General features: G+C 47.3%; 1 protein-coding gene across 1 annotated transcript in view; it reads right to left on the bottom strand.

Annotated features, from left to right (window-relative positions):
* LOC136675499 (kin of IRRE-like protein 1) overlaps window positions 1-14,074 on the bottom strand; it is an 89,588-nt gene extending 75,514 nt beyond the window's left edge. The window contains exons 1-13 of the mRNA XM_066652047.1: window positions 13,969-14,074; window positions 11,226-11,375; window positions 10,929-11,086; window positions 10,689-10,839; window positions 9,644-9,749; window positions 8,486-8,634; window positions 7,994-8,121; window positions 7,091-7,217; window positions 6,458-6,558; window positions 5,090-5,306; window positions 3,524-3,631; window positions 3,317-3,423; window positions 1,432-1,545 (exon numbers count right to left, since the gene is read on the bottom strand). Of these exons, the coding sequence (XP_066508144.1) occupies window positions 1,432-1,545; window positions 3,317-3,423; window positions 3,524-3,631; window positions 5,090-5,306; window positions 6,458-6,558; window positions 7,091-7,217; window positions 7,994-8,121; window positions 8,486-8,634; window positions 9,644-9,749; window positions 10,689-10,839; window positions 10,929-11,086; window positions 11,226-11,375; window positions 13,969-14,074 (1,722 nt within the window). The remainder of the gene's footprint in view (window positions 1-1,431; window positions 1,546-3,316; window positions 3,424-3,523; window positions 3,632-5,089; window positions 5,307-6,457; window positions 6,559-7,090; window positions 7,218-7,993; window positions 8,122-8,485; window positions 8,635-9,643; window positions 9,750-10,688; window positions 10,840-10,928; window positions 11,087-11,225; window positions 11,376-13,968) is intronic.
* Window positions 14,075-14,292: the final 218 nt, after the last annotated feature.

Below are 14,292 nucleotides of genomic sequence, written 5' to 3'. Positions count from 1 at the left end.
CACACACCTTAAACACAGTGACGCCCACTCATACCGTTACAAAGCCCCTCATTACACACCAACACACACACACACCTTAAACACAGTGACGCCCACTCGTACCGTTACAAAGCCCCGCAGTACACACCAACACACACACACACCTTAAACACAGTGACCCCCACTCGTACCGTTACAAAGCCCCTCATTACACACCAACACACACACACACCTTAAACACAGTGACCCCCACTCGTACCGTTACAAAGCCCCTCATTACACACCAACACACACACACACCTTAAACACAGTGACCCCCACTCGTACCGTTACAAAGCCCCTCATTACACACCAACACACACACACACCTTAAAAACAGTGACGCCCACTCGTACCGTTACAAAGCCCCGCATTACACACCAACACACACACCTTAAACACAGTGACCCCCACTCGTACCGTTAAAGCCCCGCAGTGCACACCAACACACACACTTAAACACAGTGACCCCCACTCGTACCGTTACAAAGCCCCGCATTACACACCAACATACACACACCTTAAACACAGCGACCCCCACTCGTACCGTTACAAAGCCCCGCAGTACACACCAACACACACACACCTTAAACACAGTGACCCCCACTCGTACCGTTACAAAGCCCCGCAGTACACACCAACATACACACATCTTAAACACAGTGACGCCCACTCGTACCGTTAAAGCCCCGCAGTGCACACCAACACACACACACACCTTAAACACAGTGACGCCCACTCGTACCGTTACAAAGCCCCGCAGTACACACCAACACACACACACCTTAAACACAGTGACCCCCACTCGTACCGTTACAAAGCCCCGCATTACACACCAACACACACACACCTTAAACACAGTGACCCCCACTCGTACCGTTACAAAGCCCTGCAGTACACACCAACACACACACACACACCTTAAACACTGTGACCCCCACTCGTACCGTTACACTGCCCCGCATTACACACCAACACACACACCTTAAACACAGCGACCCCCACTCGTACCGTTACAAAGCCCCGCAGTTCACACCAACACACACACCTTAAACACAGTGACCCCCACTCGTACTGTTACAGTGTGTGTGTGTTTAAACATACGCGGGGAGTACACTGCTGACTGGCCTCATTCCTTTGCCTTGCTGCACTCCCTCTTTAATAGCTCTGGGAACCACTGTGTTGTGCACTCAAGGCTTTTCCAGATAAACCTCTGAAAGTTGGACTCAGAAAGAGGAACATCTTCAGAGATCTGGCTCCTACTGCAGTACACCAATGTCAGCGGAAATACAGCATGTAGCTCAAAGAGACATTGTAGTGTATTGAGTTAAATCAATGAGCATTATTTGGAAACAAAAATAAATATTATCTACAGAGGAACTTAATGTGTCAGAGTGTGTGTGTGTTCCTCACCTTCAGCTCATACTCCTCCTTTGTCTCCTGTGTCTCACTACGGACGTCCTGCTTCAGGTCCATGTCGTCTTTGAAAGGCTGAGTGGAGGGAGAGAGGGAGACAGAGGGTAGAAACTAAACCATCAAAACACACCACAAGAACACACACACACAAAGAGAGGAGAGGGAGAGAAGGAGGGAGGGAAGAGGAAAATACCACATCAGGTTGATCAGCAGAAGAAGAGAAAAGAAAGAAAAGATAGAAAGGTAGCTTTGCACACACCCGTCTTTACTACACACCCTTCGTTACAGAGCTCACTGAGGTCAGGTTTCCCCACTCATTATTTAAGGTCTCCTCCAGTCACACCATTCGCTGGGAGGGTGAGACTAGCTCGTGCTTCCTCATGTGAAGATAGGGTTCCCACACACACAGAGCAACGCCCACTGTACTCTCTCTTCCCATAGCTACCTACGTAGTCATCTAGAAACCTGAGTTATGTTAATACCCCCGAGTAGATAACCCTCTAAAACACAGTTTCATGAAGCACACACCTACGTTCGTTCAGGTTTTGACCAATTGTTTATATTAACATCTACTGAACTGTATTAATGTTTCTCCTTCTGCTGTAAAGAGATCATTTCAGACACAAAACTTCTTTATCAGACTTTGTCGGTCAAACTCGAACTGGATGCATATCTCTGATAAAGTTTGTTTTTTCTGCAAATAAAATTATCTGCTCTGTTAGAGACGTGTAAATGCACACAAAATTCATTCACTCTCTGTAACCCTTATACAGTTAAGGACGGCGGTGGGTCCGGAGCCTACCCGGAATCACTGGGTGTGAGGTAGGAATACACCCTGGAGGGGGCACCAGACCTTCACAGGGCAACACAAACTCACAAATACGGACACTTTTGAGTCTCCAATCCACCTACCAGCATGGGTGGAAACCGGAGCACCTGGAGGAAACCCACGCCGACACAAGGAGAACACACCACACTCCTCACAGACAGTCACCCGGAGGAAACCCACACAGACACAGAGAGAACACACCACACTCCTCACAGACAGTCACCCAGAGGAAACCCACGCAGACACAGAGAGAACACACCACACTCCTCACAGACAGTCACCCGGAGGAAACCCACGCAGACACAGAGAGAACACACCACACTCCTCATAGACAGTCACCTGGAGGAAACCCACACAGACACAGAGAGAACACACCACACTCCTCACAGACAGTCACCCAGAGGAAACCCACGCAGACACAGAGAGAACACACCACACTCCTCACAGACAGTCACCCGGAGGAAACCCACGCAGACACAGAGAGAACACACCACACTCCTCACAGACAGTCACCTGGAGGAAACCCACACAGACACAGAGAGAACACACCACACTCCTCACAGACAGTCAGCCGGAGGAAACCCACGCAAACACAGGGAGAACACACCACACTCCTCACAGACAGTCACCGGGAGGAAACCCACACACACACAGGGAGAACACACCACACTCCTCACAGACAGTCACCCGGAGGAAACCCACGCAGACACAGGGAGAACACACCACACTCCTCACAGACAGTCACCCGGAGGAAACCCACGCAGACACAGAGAGAACACACCACACTCCTCACAGTGAGCAGATGAATCTTATTATCTCCAGCATTGTGGAAGTCTTTTCTAAAGAGGACTGTCTGAACTGTGTATTATGGCAATGTAGGGACAGGTGAAGTATCTAATGCTGTCCTTTCACCTCTGATATCTGCCTTTAGAGTGACCCCAGCAGCTCTGACCACATCAACCTTATTACTACTTTAAACATACAGTGCAGCACTGAGAAAGAAAGACACAGCTGTCCACTTGCTGCCACACTCAGAGAACACACTGCTCTCACCATGCGGGTTGCTGTGGAGACACTGGCTGAGTCCTCCTCCAGGCTGTGTGTCTCTTTGTTTACCGTCTCAACCTTGATGTCTGGCTTCAGCGCGACCCCTCGACGACCTGCACACAGCACAAACTCCTCATTACAGTTTCATACAGCAACAGTGTATCCATTAAATTTTATTCACAATTCTCTCACACACACACACACAGTACTCACTTCTTTTTCGTTGGCGGTACACGTAGAACGACAGGGCGAGGAGACAGAGGATCAGCAGCATGGAGGAGCCAACCGTTCCCCCGGCTATTATTCCCACAGGCACTATATCTGAGGGACAGAGGTAAAGTGGTTATTTCTAATTAAAAGCTTCATCAGGGTTTGTCTTATACATCTGTTGGTACTCAGAGACTCTTCCTGTCTGTGGGGATCTAAACAGGAAGTTGTTGCTGTGGCAGATTCCATTAGAGAAACCGTGCCGCACGTTTAGATCACCACAGACGCTCTTACACTCGTGGGGGTTGGAGGAAGTCTTTAAAAATGTCTGTAGGAGGTACAGCGTTTATGTAAGAGATGTAACAGGGAATGTTTTATGAAAATGCTTCACAAAGGGAGGCAGCGTTTGACCCAGATGTCTCCCGTTAGCTCCTGTAACTGAAACAGTGAAATTAGGACTGAGTTAATGTCACGGTGCTAACGGCCGTTAGAGAATGAAGACTTACACATGAGACCCTTCCTGTGAGACATGACGCCAGGCAAAGTCTCCTATTTAAACTGCTGCCAAAACAACATTAATGTAGACCTCAGCGAGTTTGGAGGAGACAACTGTTTGTCCATTTCTCTAACAACAGCCTAGAGACACTCGCATCTGCTAGTGTTACAGTGTGTGATGGGGACGAGACTATCCCACCGAGAGAGAGAAAGGGAGAGGGAGAGAAAGACAGAAAGAGATAGAGAGGGGGGTGTGTCTAGGGCCTCATAGCGAACACAGACATCAGCTCAGTCTCTAAACACTGCAGAGTTTAACACAGGGACATTTTAACTGGGTCCTTCACCTTCATCAATAACCAGGTTTCCTCTGCTACATAACGCTGTTTCCTCTAGTGCCTCAGCGGCTTTCAGTTCGGTTCATTACAGATTATAACAGGCATCGGTTAACGTTTTTACTTTATTATAGTTTTGAAATGACACTAAAGAACGCAGTACAGACCCATAGCCCACGGTGTCAAAGGGACGTGCAGTAACAGCAGCAGCTCCCCCAGGTCCTAGTGCCCCCAAGTTTCATTACATTATTAATATGGAGACAGAGAGAGAACCGTTGTTGAAAATGAATTGAGGGGTAAATAACATTTAGTGTGGGCTACAGCCCCCTAAAACCGGTCTAATGACGTCTGTGGTTATGGACAAACATACACCTCTTGTCTCTTGTTTTTAAACTAACTTCAAAATTGAGGGCAGTGAACTGACAACAGTGCCCTCTAATGACCGTCAGTCAGTGACAGATGCTGTAAATAATGCGTACTGAAATATTGAACATGTGCTTATTAATTATATGATTGTTATTGAATTGTCCAGCCGCACTGAGGCCACCAGGGACTCCACTCAGAGCCAGGACTGACCTGCGTCTCCTGGGAAACTGTAAGTGTAAAGACGCTGAGACATCGTTTGGGGTCTTTTTCTCACTGCTCTCACTAAATTGTTATATACTTTGTGTGAGACCTAATGGAGGAAAAGGGTTTCCACTGTGAGCCCTGCTTCTGTCTGAAACCACACCCTCTGTGTACTCACCCGTCTCCGCCAGGGTGATGATCATGGTCCCGGGGCCGAATAAGTTCCAGGCAGTGCAGTTGTACGCGGACTGGAAGTCTGACTCCATGACGTTGTTGATGGTGAGCGTGGAGAGAACAGCGCCACCTTGTGACACGGGTTTACTCTGCTCCACCGTATACCTCTCCAGCAGAGTGCCTCTTTCTTTCTCCCACACGTTCTCCTTCCACGCCCACACCTACACACACACAAGGTTATCACTAACACATTTAAAGACAACGTTCACAACTGTAGTCAAAGGCCACTTCTGTTACAGGATTCAGATGGTTTCCTGTTTTCAGCTGCACACTGGAAGGGTCTAATGTGTTTATGAAGCTCCAGTGTAAAAAAAAAAAGAAAAAAACAGGGCTATTATTTGTACACAAGGTGGTGCTGAATAGTTTTAGAGCTTTAATATCTTTGAAAGAGACTCTCTCCTTCATTCTCTTCTTTAGTCTTTCCTTCATTTTCATTCAGTCTCTCCCTCCCTCTATTTCTCTTCTCCTTTTTCATTTTGTTCCTCAATATCTATTCTGCTCTTAACTTTTCATTTTAGTTTTTCTTTCTATCTTTCTTCCCTTTTACCTTTCTCACTCCCTCCCTGTACCCCGCCCCCTGAAGGTGTGTGTGTGTGTGTGTGTGTGTGTTAAAGACTGCAGAAGGGTGGTGTGTTTAAAGTGAGCTGGAGCAGATTGACGATGAAATATGAACAACACAGTGGTTAAATATGCAACGCTCGCTCTGTCACTGCTAATGTCCCTCTTACACCAGAGGGAGAGAGGGGAGAGAGAGAAGGGAGAGACAGAGAGAGGGAGAGGGAAAGAGAGGGAGGGTGAAAAAAACAGGGGAGGAGAACAGGAGCGAAGAACAAAAGGAATGATCCATTTCTCCTCTCCGTGCATTAAGAGCTATTCTGTGATGTCACGTCTCATTATCCACACAGCAATCAGAGGAGAGGAGGGAGACAATAGACAGAATGAGAGAGAGACACACAGAGAGGGGTAGACAGTTGTAGCTGAGTAAAGAGTAAAGTGCTGAGGTTGTTAAAAGCTCTCACACGTGTGTCATGTCCTTGTGTCTGCTGCTGATGATCAGCTCTGAAAGCTACAGCGCTTTCTTCTCAGTTGTCTTTCTGTTCCTCTCTCTCTCTCTCCTGACCATCCTTTGTCTCCTGTTCTATTCATCTCCTCTCCTTAGTTATTATTCTCTCTCTTCTTTCTGTTCATTGAGATTTCTGAAAATGCCTCACAATTAGATCAATGCTCAGGTTTAAGGTGAAGTATACCCCCCCCCCTCCTCTCTTTGTGTGTGTGTGTGTGTGTGTGTGTGAGAGAGAGAGAGTTTACTCACAATTTTATCAGGTGGAGGGGTGCTGGCGATGTAGCATTTGATTTCCCCCTTCTCTCCCCTCACGGCGTACTGGACTGGGTCACTGGAGATGATCGGTGGCCCTGCAGAACACCAGAGCAATGGCAGGACATCAGTAATAATTATTGTTAACCACTTTGCTTTGGTTCTTCAGCCCTATTCGGACCGGATTAGATTTGCGTAGGGAGCTGCTGTTTAAGACTTGTCAGTTGGGCAAGAGGATTAGTGAGGGGGCAGCCGTGGCCTGGTGGTGAGGAACTGGGCGTGTAACCCCCAACTGCTCCCCGGGCTCCTAGGTTAGGGCTGTCCACCGCTCCGGGCACCGCTCACTGCCCCCTAGTGTTCACTACTGTGTGTGTAAATGAGTGTTTCGCTGCACGGATTGGGCTAAATGCGGAGAACAAATGCCTCTGTGCAGCTCAGTGGCCAATAACATGATTCTAATTCTATTAGCAGTAATCTAATTAGTAGGAGACACGCCCAGAACAGGTTTGTAGGATGTCCCTATAGCTGCCAGAGGTTTCACTCCTGAATGATCCTTTAGATTGTTTTGGCCCTGTCCACACAGATTTATACATGTGTGAGTGTGTGTGTGTAAGAGAATATTGTACTAACCATTCACCGTGAGCGTAACCTCCGTCTCTCCAACTCCGATCCTGGGCACGATGGCTTTACACACATACTGCCCCGCATCTGCCTGACTCACTGACTTCAAATACAGCTGATTATTGTTACTCAGAACCTGAGAGAGAAACAGAGAGAGAGTTATTTACAATTAGATATATAGTATACAAAAATATAGAGCAGGGGTTCTCAGTTCCAGGACGCTTTCTTGTTGAAGTGACCATACTATGCACCCACAATGCACCTGAGTTCAAAATGTGTTTAACATTGTAACTGTAGCATATCACCCACCCCCCACCCACTTCCAAAAAAAAAACTACTGTCAGCCCTCAGAGGTCTTCCTCTACTAACTGCAGTCCCTTACCTGACCACCAGGATGCTGACCTTGTTGCTATGACAACTCATTAACTCACACCTAAATGCTATCAGCACCTACATCAGCCGCTCTCCTTTAACCCGCTCCATAACCACTGTCTTCAGGATCCTCGCTTTCGGCCTCTGCACTCGTGTGTTTGTGGTCTGATCTTTAGCCTTCGATCCTTTGCTCCGCCTTTTTTGACTTTGTCCGTTGTGAGAGTAGTCAGCGTAAGCCGATGTAGCACCAACTGTACACGCAGCTAAATCACAGTGTAGTTTGTGCTGAGATGCTAATGTGGCTAACAGACGGGATCCTTGTGAAATCCGTATGCCTCTGAGTGTGATTAGACTCTCTCCAGCGTGGGTCGAGGAGCTGTATATGTTCACATTAATTCCTCAGTCTGAAACCAGACAGTCGCTCCCCAACGTGGCCCCCACACCGAACAAAAACACGGATAGTAGAAATGTGAGAGTTCTTTTTCTTCCAAAACTAAACTGACCCATAAAAAGCCTTCAGTACGTAATGAGGGCACTCACCATACTGGAGCCTTTCTTTGTCCAGGTGAGAGTCAGAGGAGGATTCCCAGCCCATTTACAGTTCAGAGTGACATCAGAGTCTACGTCCACTGTCACCGGCCTCGGCTCCACCACCAGGATTGGACCGACTGGAAAGTCATAGAGAAGCAAGAGGAAATACAGTCAACAATGTAGAGACAGGAGTGTGTGTGTGTGTGTGTGTGTGAGACAGTGAAAGGGAGAGAATGTTTAGCAGAAGCAGGAGTGAAGGAAAAGATGTGTAGTGAGGAAATGGAGGGATAAACTGATAAATAAACAGATAGGAACTGACAGTAAAATCCACAGACAGATGAACACAGATAAACGTGTGGATTTATGGACAGATCAACAGACAGATGAATGAACAGATCTGCAGACTGATCAAAGGATGGATGAATGAATAAACAGATGGATTGACAAGGAGATGAAAAGACGGGTGAATGGATGAACTGATTGATATAAACGGATGCGTACAGTGGACGTCCACCAGAATGCTGACGTTGGTGCTGCCCACTGCATTAAACACCTGACAGGACACAGGCTCGGTGAAGAAGGAGTGGTCCGCTGTCGTCACAAACACACTCTCCCTCGCCCCCTCCAGGATCACCCCACCTTTGGCCCATCTGCAACACACACACACACACAGTCACCACATGTGACACAAACCATGCTCGAGCAGCAGTGCTGAGGAGACGCTGAGGATCAGTGAAATGGCGAGAGGTTGAAGCCGAGGTCACTGCAGTTGTGTGGATTCAGTGTAGTGCTCTGCACACAACGATCCCAGCTCTGGCTTCTGGAACTTTCTGGATCAAATGAGTTGAAGTGTTTTTACGTATTCCACACTTTAATTATTCATCACTGATACTGGCCTTAGCCCTAACTCTGACTCCCTCATGCCTTGGTAGGTGACTTGTAAAGGTGGATTTCTGTCGTCTGAGAACATCAGCAATAACAGCCCTTTTTCTATGTATTTAAAACAATAACTCTGATAAAGCTCCGGTTTCCTCCCACGCTCCAAAAACACACGTTGGTAGGTGGATTGGAGACTCAAAAGTGTCCGCAGGTGTGAGTGTGTGTCGTCCTGTGAAGGACTGGCGCCCCCTCCAGGGTGTGTTCCTGTCTTGTGTCCAGTGATTCCAGGTAGGCTCTGGACCCACCGCGACCCTGAACTGGATAAGGGTCACACACAGTGAGAGCTTTGTCTGAGGTTATTTCCAGAGACAGAATCATTTTACGCTGCGTATTTTTTATGTTAAATTTTTCAAGCCTTAGTCTTGACTGAAATGATCATTAACACAGCACTAGTGTTGCTTGTGTAGTACTTATATTACACCCAGTAGTTTTGGTGAGTAAACATGATGCAGCATTGAGACAAAGTCAGTACAGCAAAAGAAAACACACACACACACACACTCAGACACACTCTCACTCACTCACTCAGACACACACGCTCTCTCTCACTCCCTCACACACACGCTCTCTCTCTCTCTCACTCCCTCACACACACACACTCACTCTCACACTCACTCAGACACACTCTCACTCCCTCACACACACACACTACCTAACACACACAAACACCTCTCTCTCTCTCTCTCTCTCTCTCTCACTCCCTCACACACACGCTCCTACCTGTAGCCCATGACTGGAGGGTTGGCTGTAGCTTGGCAGGTAAATGTTACTCTTTCACCTTCTAGAACAGAACGAGGTGAAATTGACAGTAACACAGTGGGAGCATCTAGAAAAAAGAGGGAAAAAGAGAGAGATGAGCAATGTTCTTTTTTCTGAAATCAAGGTCATAAACAGATAGAAACAAATCTGTTAGGATTTGATGGCATTCAGCCTCAAGAACATGTTCTGCACAGATATTTTATGATTAAGTTTCAATCACAAACGCCACTCCAAAGTATCCCTGAATATTAGATGGAATCTAGACTGGCGCCCCCTCCAGGGTGTGTTCCTGCCTTGGCTCTGGACCCCCGCCGCCCTGAACTGGATAAGGGTCACAGATAATGAATGAATAAATGAATCTATCACTCTAAAGGATGCAGTTCCCTGGGCTTTAAGCCGCTGTAGCCCTAGTCTCTCATTTCCTGCTTTTCTGTGGGGTTTGAACCTAATGAACTATGTATAACAGATTCTTTCAGTTCCTCTGTCACTGCATTAAAGAGAAAGCAGAGCTCAGCAGTGTTCACATGAGTGTGTGAGTGTGGGTGATGATGATGATGGGGGTCTCCCCTGAGAAAACTAGTAGGCTCCAAGTCTGCCTGTGGACACACACACACACACACACACACAGTCTCACAGGGTAAAGCACTAAAGCACAGTGGTAACTGATCACTGGATATTAGGACTGATCTAAAGAGAAGTAATTTAATGTAATGAACCTCTAATTTAGTTTTATTTTCTGAAAACAACAGCTGTATGACTGTCATTTATTTGACAGTTTCTTATGAACAAGCTAGGACTAATTGTTTAAACCCCAGAACCACGAGTGTGGGGTCACTACCCGACATTACCCGATATTCATACGGGCCGAGCCCGTGCTGTTCTGGCTCTGGTGCAGCCTGGAGTCCAACTCCAAACCGCGTTTCACACTCTTCACCCACTACGACATTCCAGAGTTCATACGTGAAAATGGCTTAAGAGACTCACACACACACAGACAGAGACTCACGGTGGACGTTGAGTGTGATGGTGGCCCGTTTGCCCAGGGGCACGGCCAGGTTAGTGGCCACACATGTGAAATTGCGTCCCGTGTCTGTGTCCAGTGGCTGGATGGGCAGAAAACTGCGTGTGGTCACGCGCTTCCTGTCAGGTAACACCTCCTGAGAGACAGACACACACAGAGAGAGAGATGTGTAAACGGGAGGACAAAACGTTTATAGTGTGTGTGGGTGTGTGTGTGTGTTCTCACAGTGCTAGTATGGGCTCCGTCCACTATTACTCCGTCTTTGTACCACTCTATAGTGGAGAGAGGTTTGGCTCCTCGGGACGTGCAGGTGAGGTTATAGGAGACTCCAGCCATCAGGAGAATCTCTGGAGCGCCTTCTATCACTGGATCATCAGGAGGAACTACAAACAGACAGACAAGGCAGAAACACACACACATTACCTTTACACATTAAACTTAGCATCAGCTCCTACACAGGAACACACTGGTGGGCGGAGCAGCCCCAAACAGGCTCAGAGGGGGTGTAAAATGTGTTCTTACTGAGGACAGTGAGTTTGGCTCTTCTTGAGCGGAGAGCAGCTTCTGTGGCCTGGCACTCGTACAGAGAGTCATCTGACAGCTCAGCGGAGGAGATCTCCAGATTGTACTGACCAACATCCACTATCCTCAACACTCGGTAACGAGGCCAGGCTGTAAAACACACACACACACACAGGTTAATATCTCCAACATTAGGTAATGAGGCAAAAATGTAATACACACACACACACACACACACACAGATACTGTCAAAGAGGTCAGGGGAGTGTATCAAACAGCAGGATTCCTGAGGAAGCCAGAAAACCAAGTCCATTCATATATTCTACCACTAAAATGTAGCAAAAAATATTTATGAATTCAAGCATTTATTATTAACATTTCCTATGTAATTCACATGAGATGAAGACGCATAATAATTTGTAGCCTCTGGATATGTTCATTCATCCACTCAGTGTCTGTAACCCTTATCCAGTTCAGGGCGGTGGTGTGTTCTCTCTGTGTCTGCGTGGGTTTCCTCCGGGTGACTGTCTGTGAGGAGTGTGGTGTGTTCTCCCTGTGTCTGCGTGGGTTTCCTCCAGATGACTGTCTGTGAGGAGTGTGGTGTGTTCTCTCTGTGTCTGCGTGGGTTTCCTCCGGGTGACTGTCTGTGAGGAGTGTGGTGTGTTCTCTCTGTGTCTGCGTGGGTTTCCTCCGGGTGACTGTCTGTGAGGAGTGTGGTGTGTTCTCTCTGTGTCTGCGTGGGTTTCCTCCGGGTGACTGTCTGTGAGGAGTGTGGTGTGTTCTCCCTGTGTCTGCGTGGGTTTCCTCCGGGTGACTGTCTGTGAGGAGTGTGGTGTGTTCTCTGTGTCTGCGTGGGTTTCCTCCGGGTGACTGTCTGTGAGGAGTGTGGTGTGTTCTCTCTGTGTCTGCGTGGGTTTCCTCCGGGTGACTGTCTGTGAGGAGTGTGGTGTGTTCTCTCTGTGTCTGCGTGGGTTTCTTCCGGGTGACTGTCTGTGAGGAGTGTGGTGTGTTCTCCCTGTGTCTGCGTGGGTTTCTTCCGGGTGACTGTCTGTGAGGAGTGTGGTGTGTTCTCTCTGTGTCTGCGTGGGTTTCCTCCGGGTGACTGTCTGTGAGGAGTGTGGTGTGTTCTCTCTGTGTCTGCGTGGGTTTCCTCCGGGTGACTGTCTGTCGGAGCGGGGAATCGAACCCACAACCTCCAGGTCCTTGGAGCTGTGTGACTGCGACACGACCTGCTACACCACCGTGCCGCCCATTATTATTTATATATAAATAATATATATATTTACACACACACACACTTATTATCCTTTAATGACAAATGTTTGGGAGAATGTTTAATTCCTATAATACATTACACATAAAGCTCTCTAAAAGGTAAGTGTACACCTAGTAACACACATCCAGGACACTAGGTGTCATTGCTCCTTTCAGACCAAGGATGGGGCTTAATAAAAATCTGTGACTGAAAGGAGACCGCCAAACCATCACTCGGGGGTAACACTCAGGGCAGTGTGGTATTAACTGAGGGTACTTTGGTAGACAGCACAACTCTGCCACTTTCTATTGTAGTTTTATATTTGTAAGTTACATAGACTCCATAATACACTCCTGCACTGACTGAGTTACAGTGTCTGCTGCAGCGTGTAACAGTATGTTCCTTCCACCAGAGGGCACCCCAAGACATTGACATTCTGTAAGCGTACTCTCCTCTCTCTCACACACTCACACACACACGTTATGACATCATTGATCTGAATGGGAGGGGGGGCACCAAAGTATTGGCAAAGATTACATCATCCCTTAGCTCAACCAATCCTTGCAGACAGCCAACCTGTGTGTGTGTGTGTGTGTGTGTGTGTGTTTTCACACGTCTATAGGTGTGTGTCAGAAACATCCATTTTCATTATGATTAGAGAGCTGAGGTAGGACTAACAGGAGAGAGGGGGAATAAAGAGGCAAGGCGAAAAAGGACAAAGAAAAGAGGGTGGTGGGATGAGTCTGGAGACTTAGGAAGATGTAGGGAAAGGAAAGATAAAAGAAAAAGGGATGGAGCCTGAAAAATATAGAGGGCGTGTGCTTGGCGACGATGTATTGGAGAGAATATGTGCGACTGCTCGATTGCTTGTGTGTGTGTGTGTGTGAATACATTAAGTGTGTATGCAGATTCTGTAGGTGTATGAATGAATGTGTGTGAATCAAACTGTGTGTGTGTGAATAGTGTGTTGTAGGTGGAGTCTATATTGATACTTGGCTTTGTGTATGAATGTCATGGTTGAGTGTGTGTGTTTGTGAGTGTGTGTGTGTGTTCAAGTACTGTATATCCATGCATTCGACATCTCTCTCTCTGCACTATGTAACGTTTGGAGGAGGTGTAGGAAACTCAGTGGTGGATGAAGTGCACAGATCCTGTACCGAGTTAAAGGACAGAGACCCAAGGTAAAACACTACTGCAGTGAAAGCCCTTGGTTTAGATTTAAACGAGTGAAAGTATGAGGATTCGTCACGGCTCTAACGTCTCTCTGTTTCAGCAACATTTCACTACAGTGTCATTAATGATAAAGAATAAAGCACTGAGGCACACTGTGTCCATCAGGTAGAGCCCAGCTGCTGTGGAGTTACGGCCTGTGGACCCTTCGTGAAGATTATAATAATAATAATAATAAACATCAGAGTTCAGTATAATTTCACAGAGAAGGTGTGTGACGAGGCCAGGTTCAGATTCTCCTCCGTCCTTGTGTCACACGCTCTCTCCCGCTGGCGCTGGACGCTGCCGCACTGACACTGACCCGGAGAGGAGCTCTGTCTGGGCCCAGTCTCTTTAACACAGCGCTGTAACTTGATTGGTGCATTACGCTCTTTTTTACTTTTAAAGGTAACATTTTTTATTCACCGCACGAGACAGAAGTAACGAAAAATTTCTCTGAATGTAGCAGAGTAAAAAGTGAGATATTTGACTTTGAGATGTAGTGAAGTTAAAGTAGGGGCGAAACCGTGGAGCAGCAGGTAGCGCCTCTGTCACAGCTCCAGGGTCCTAGAGGTTGTGGATTCGAGTCCCGCTCCGGGTGAC

Source organism: Hoplias malabaricus, chromosome X1 (genome assembly GCF_029633855.1).
Source record: "Hoplias malabaricus isolate fHopMal1 chromosome X1, fHopMal1.hap1, whole genome shotgun sequence".
Taxonomy (NCBI): Eukaryota; Metazoa; Chordata; class Actinopteri; order Characiformes; family Erythrinidae; genus Hoplias; species Hoplias malabaricus.
The sequence above is the reverse complement of the archived record's forward strand: the minus strand, read 5'-3'. Positions and strand labels throughout refer to the sequence as shown.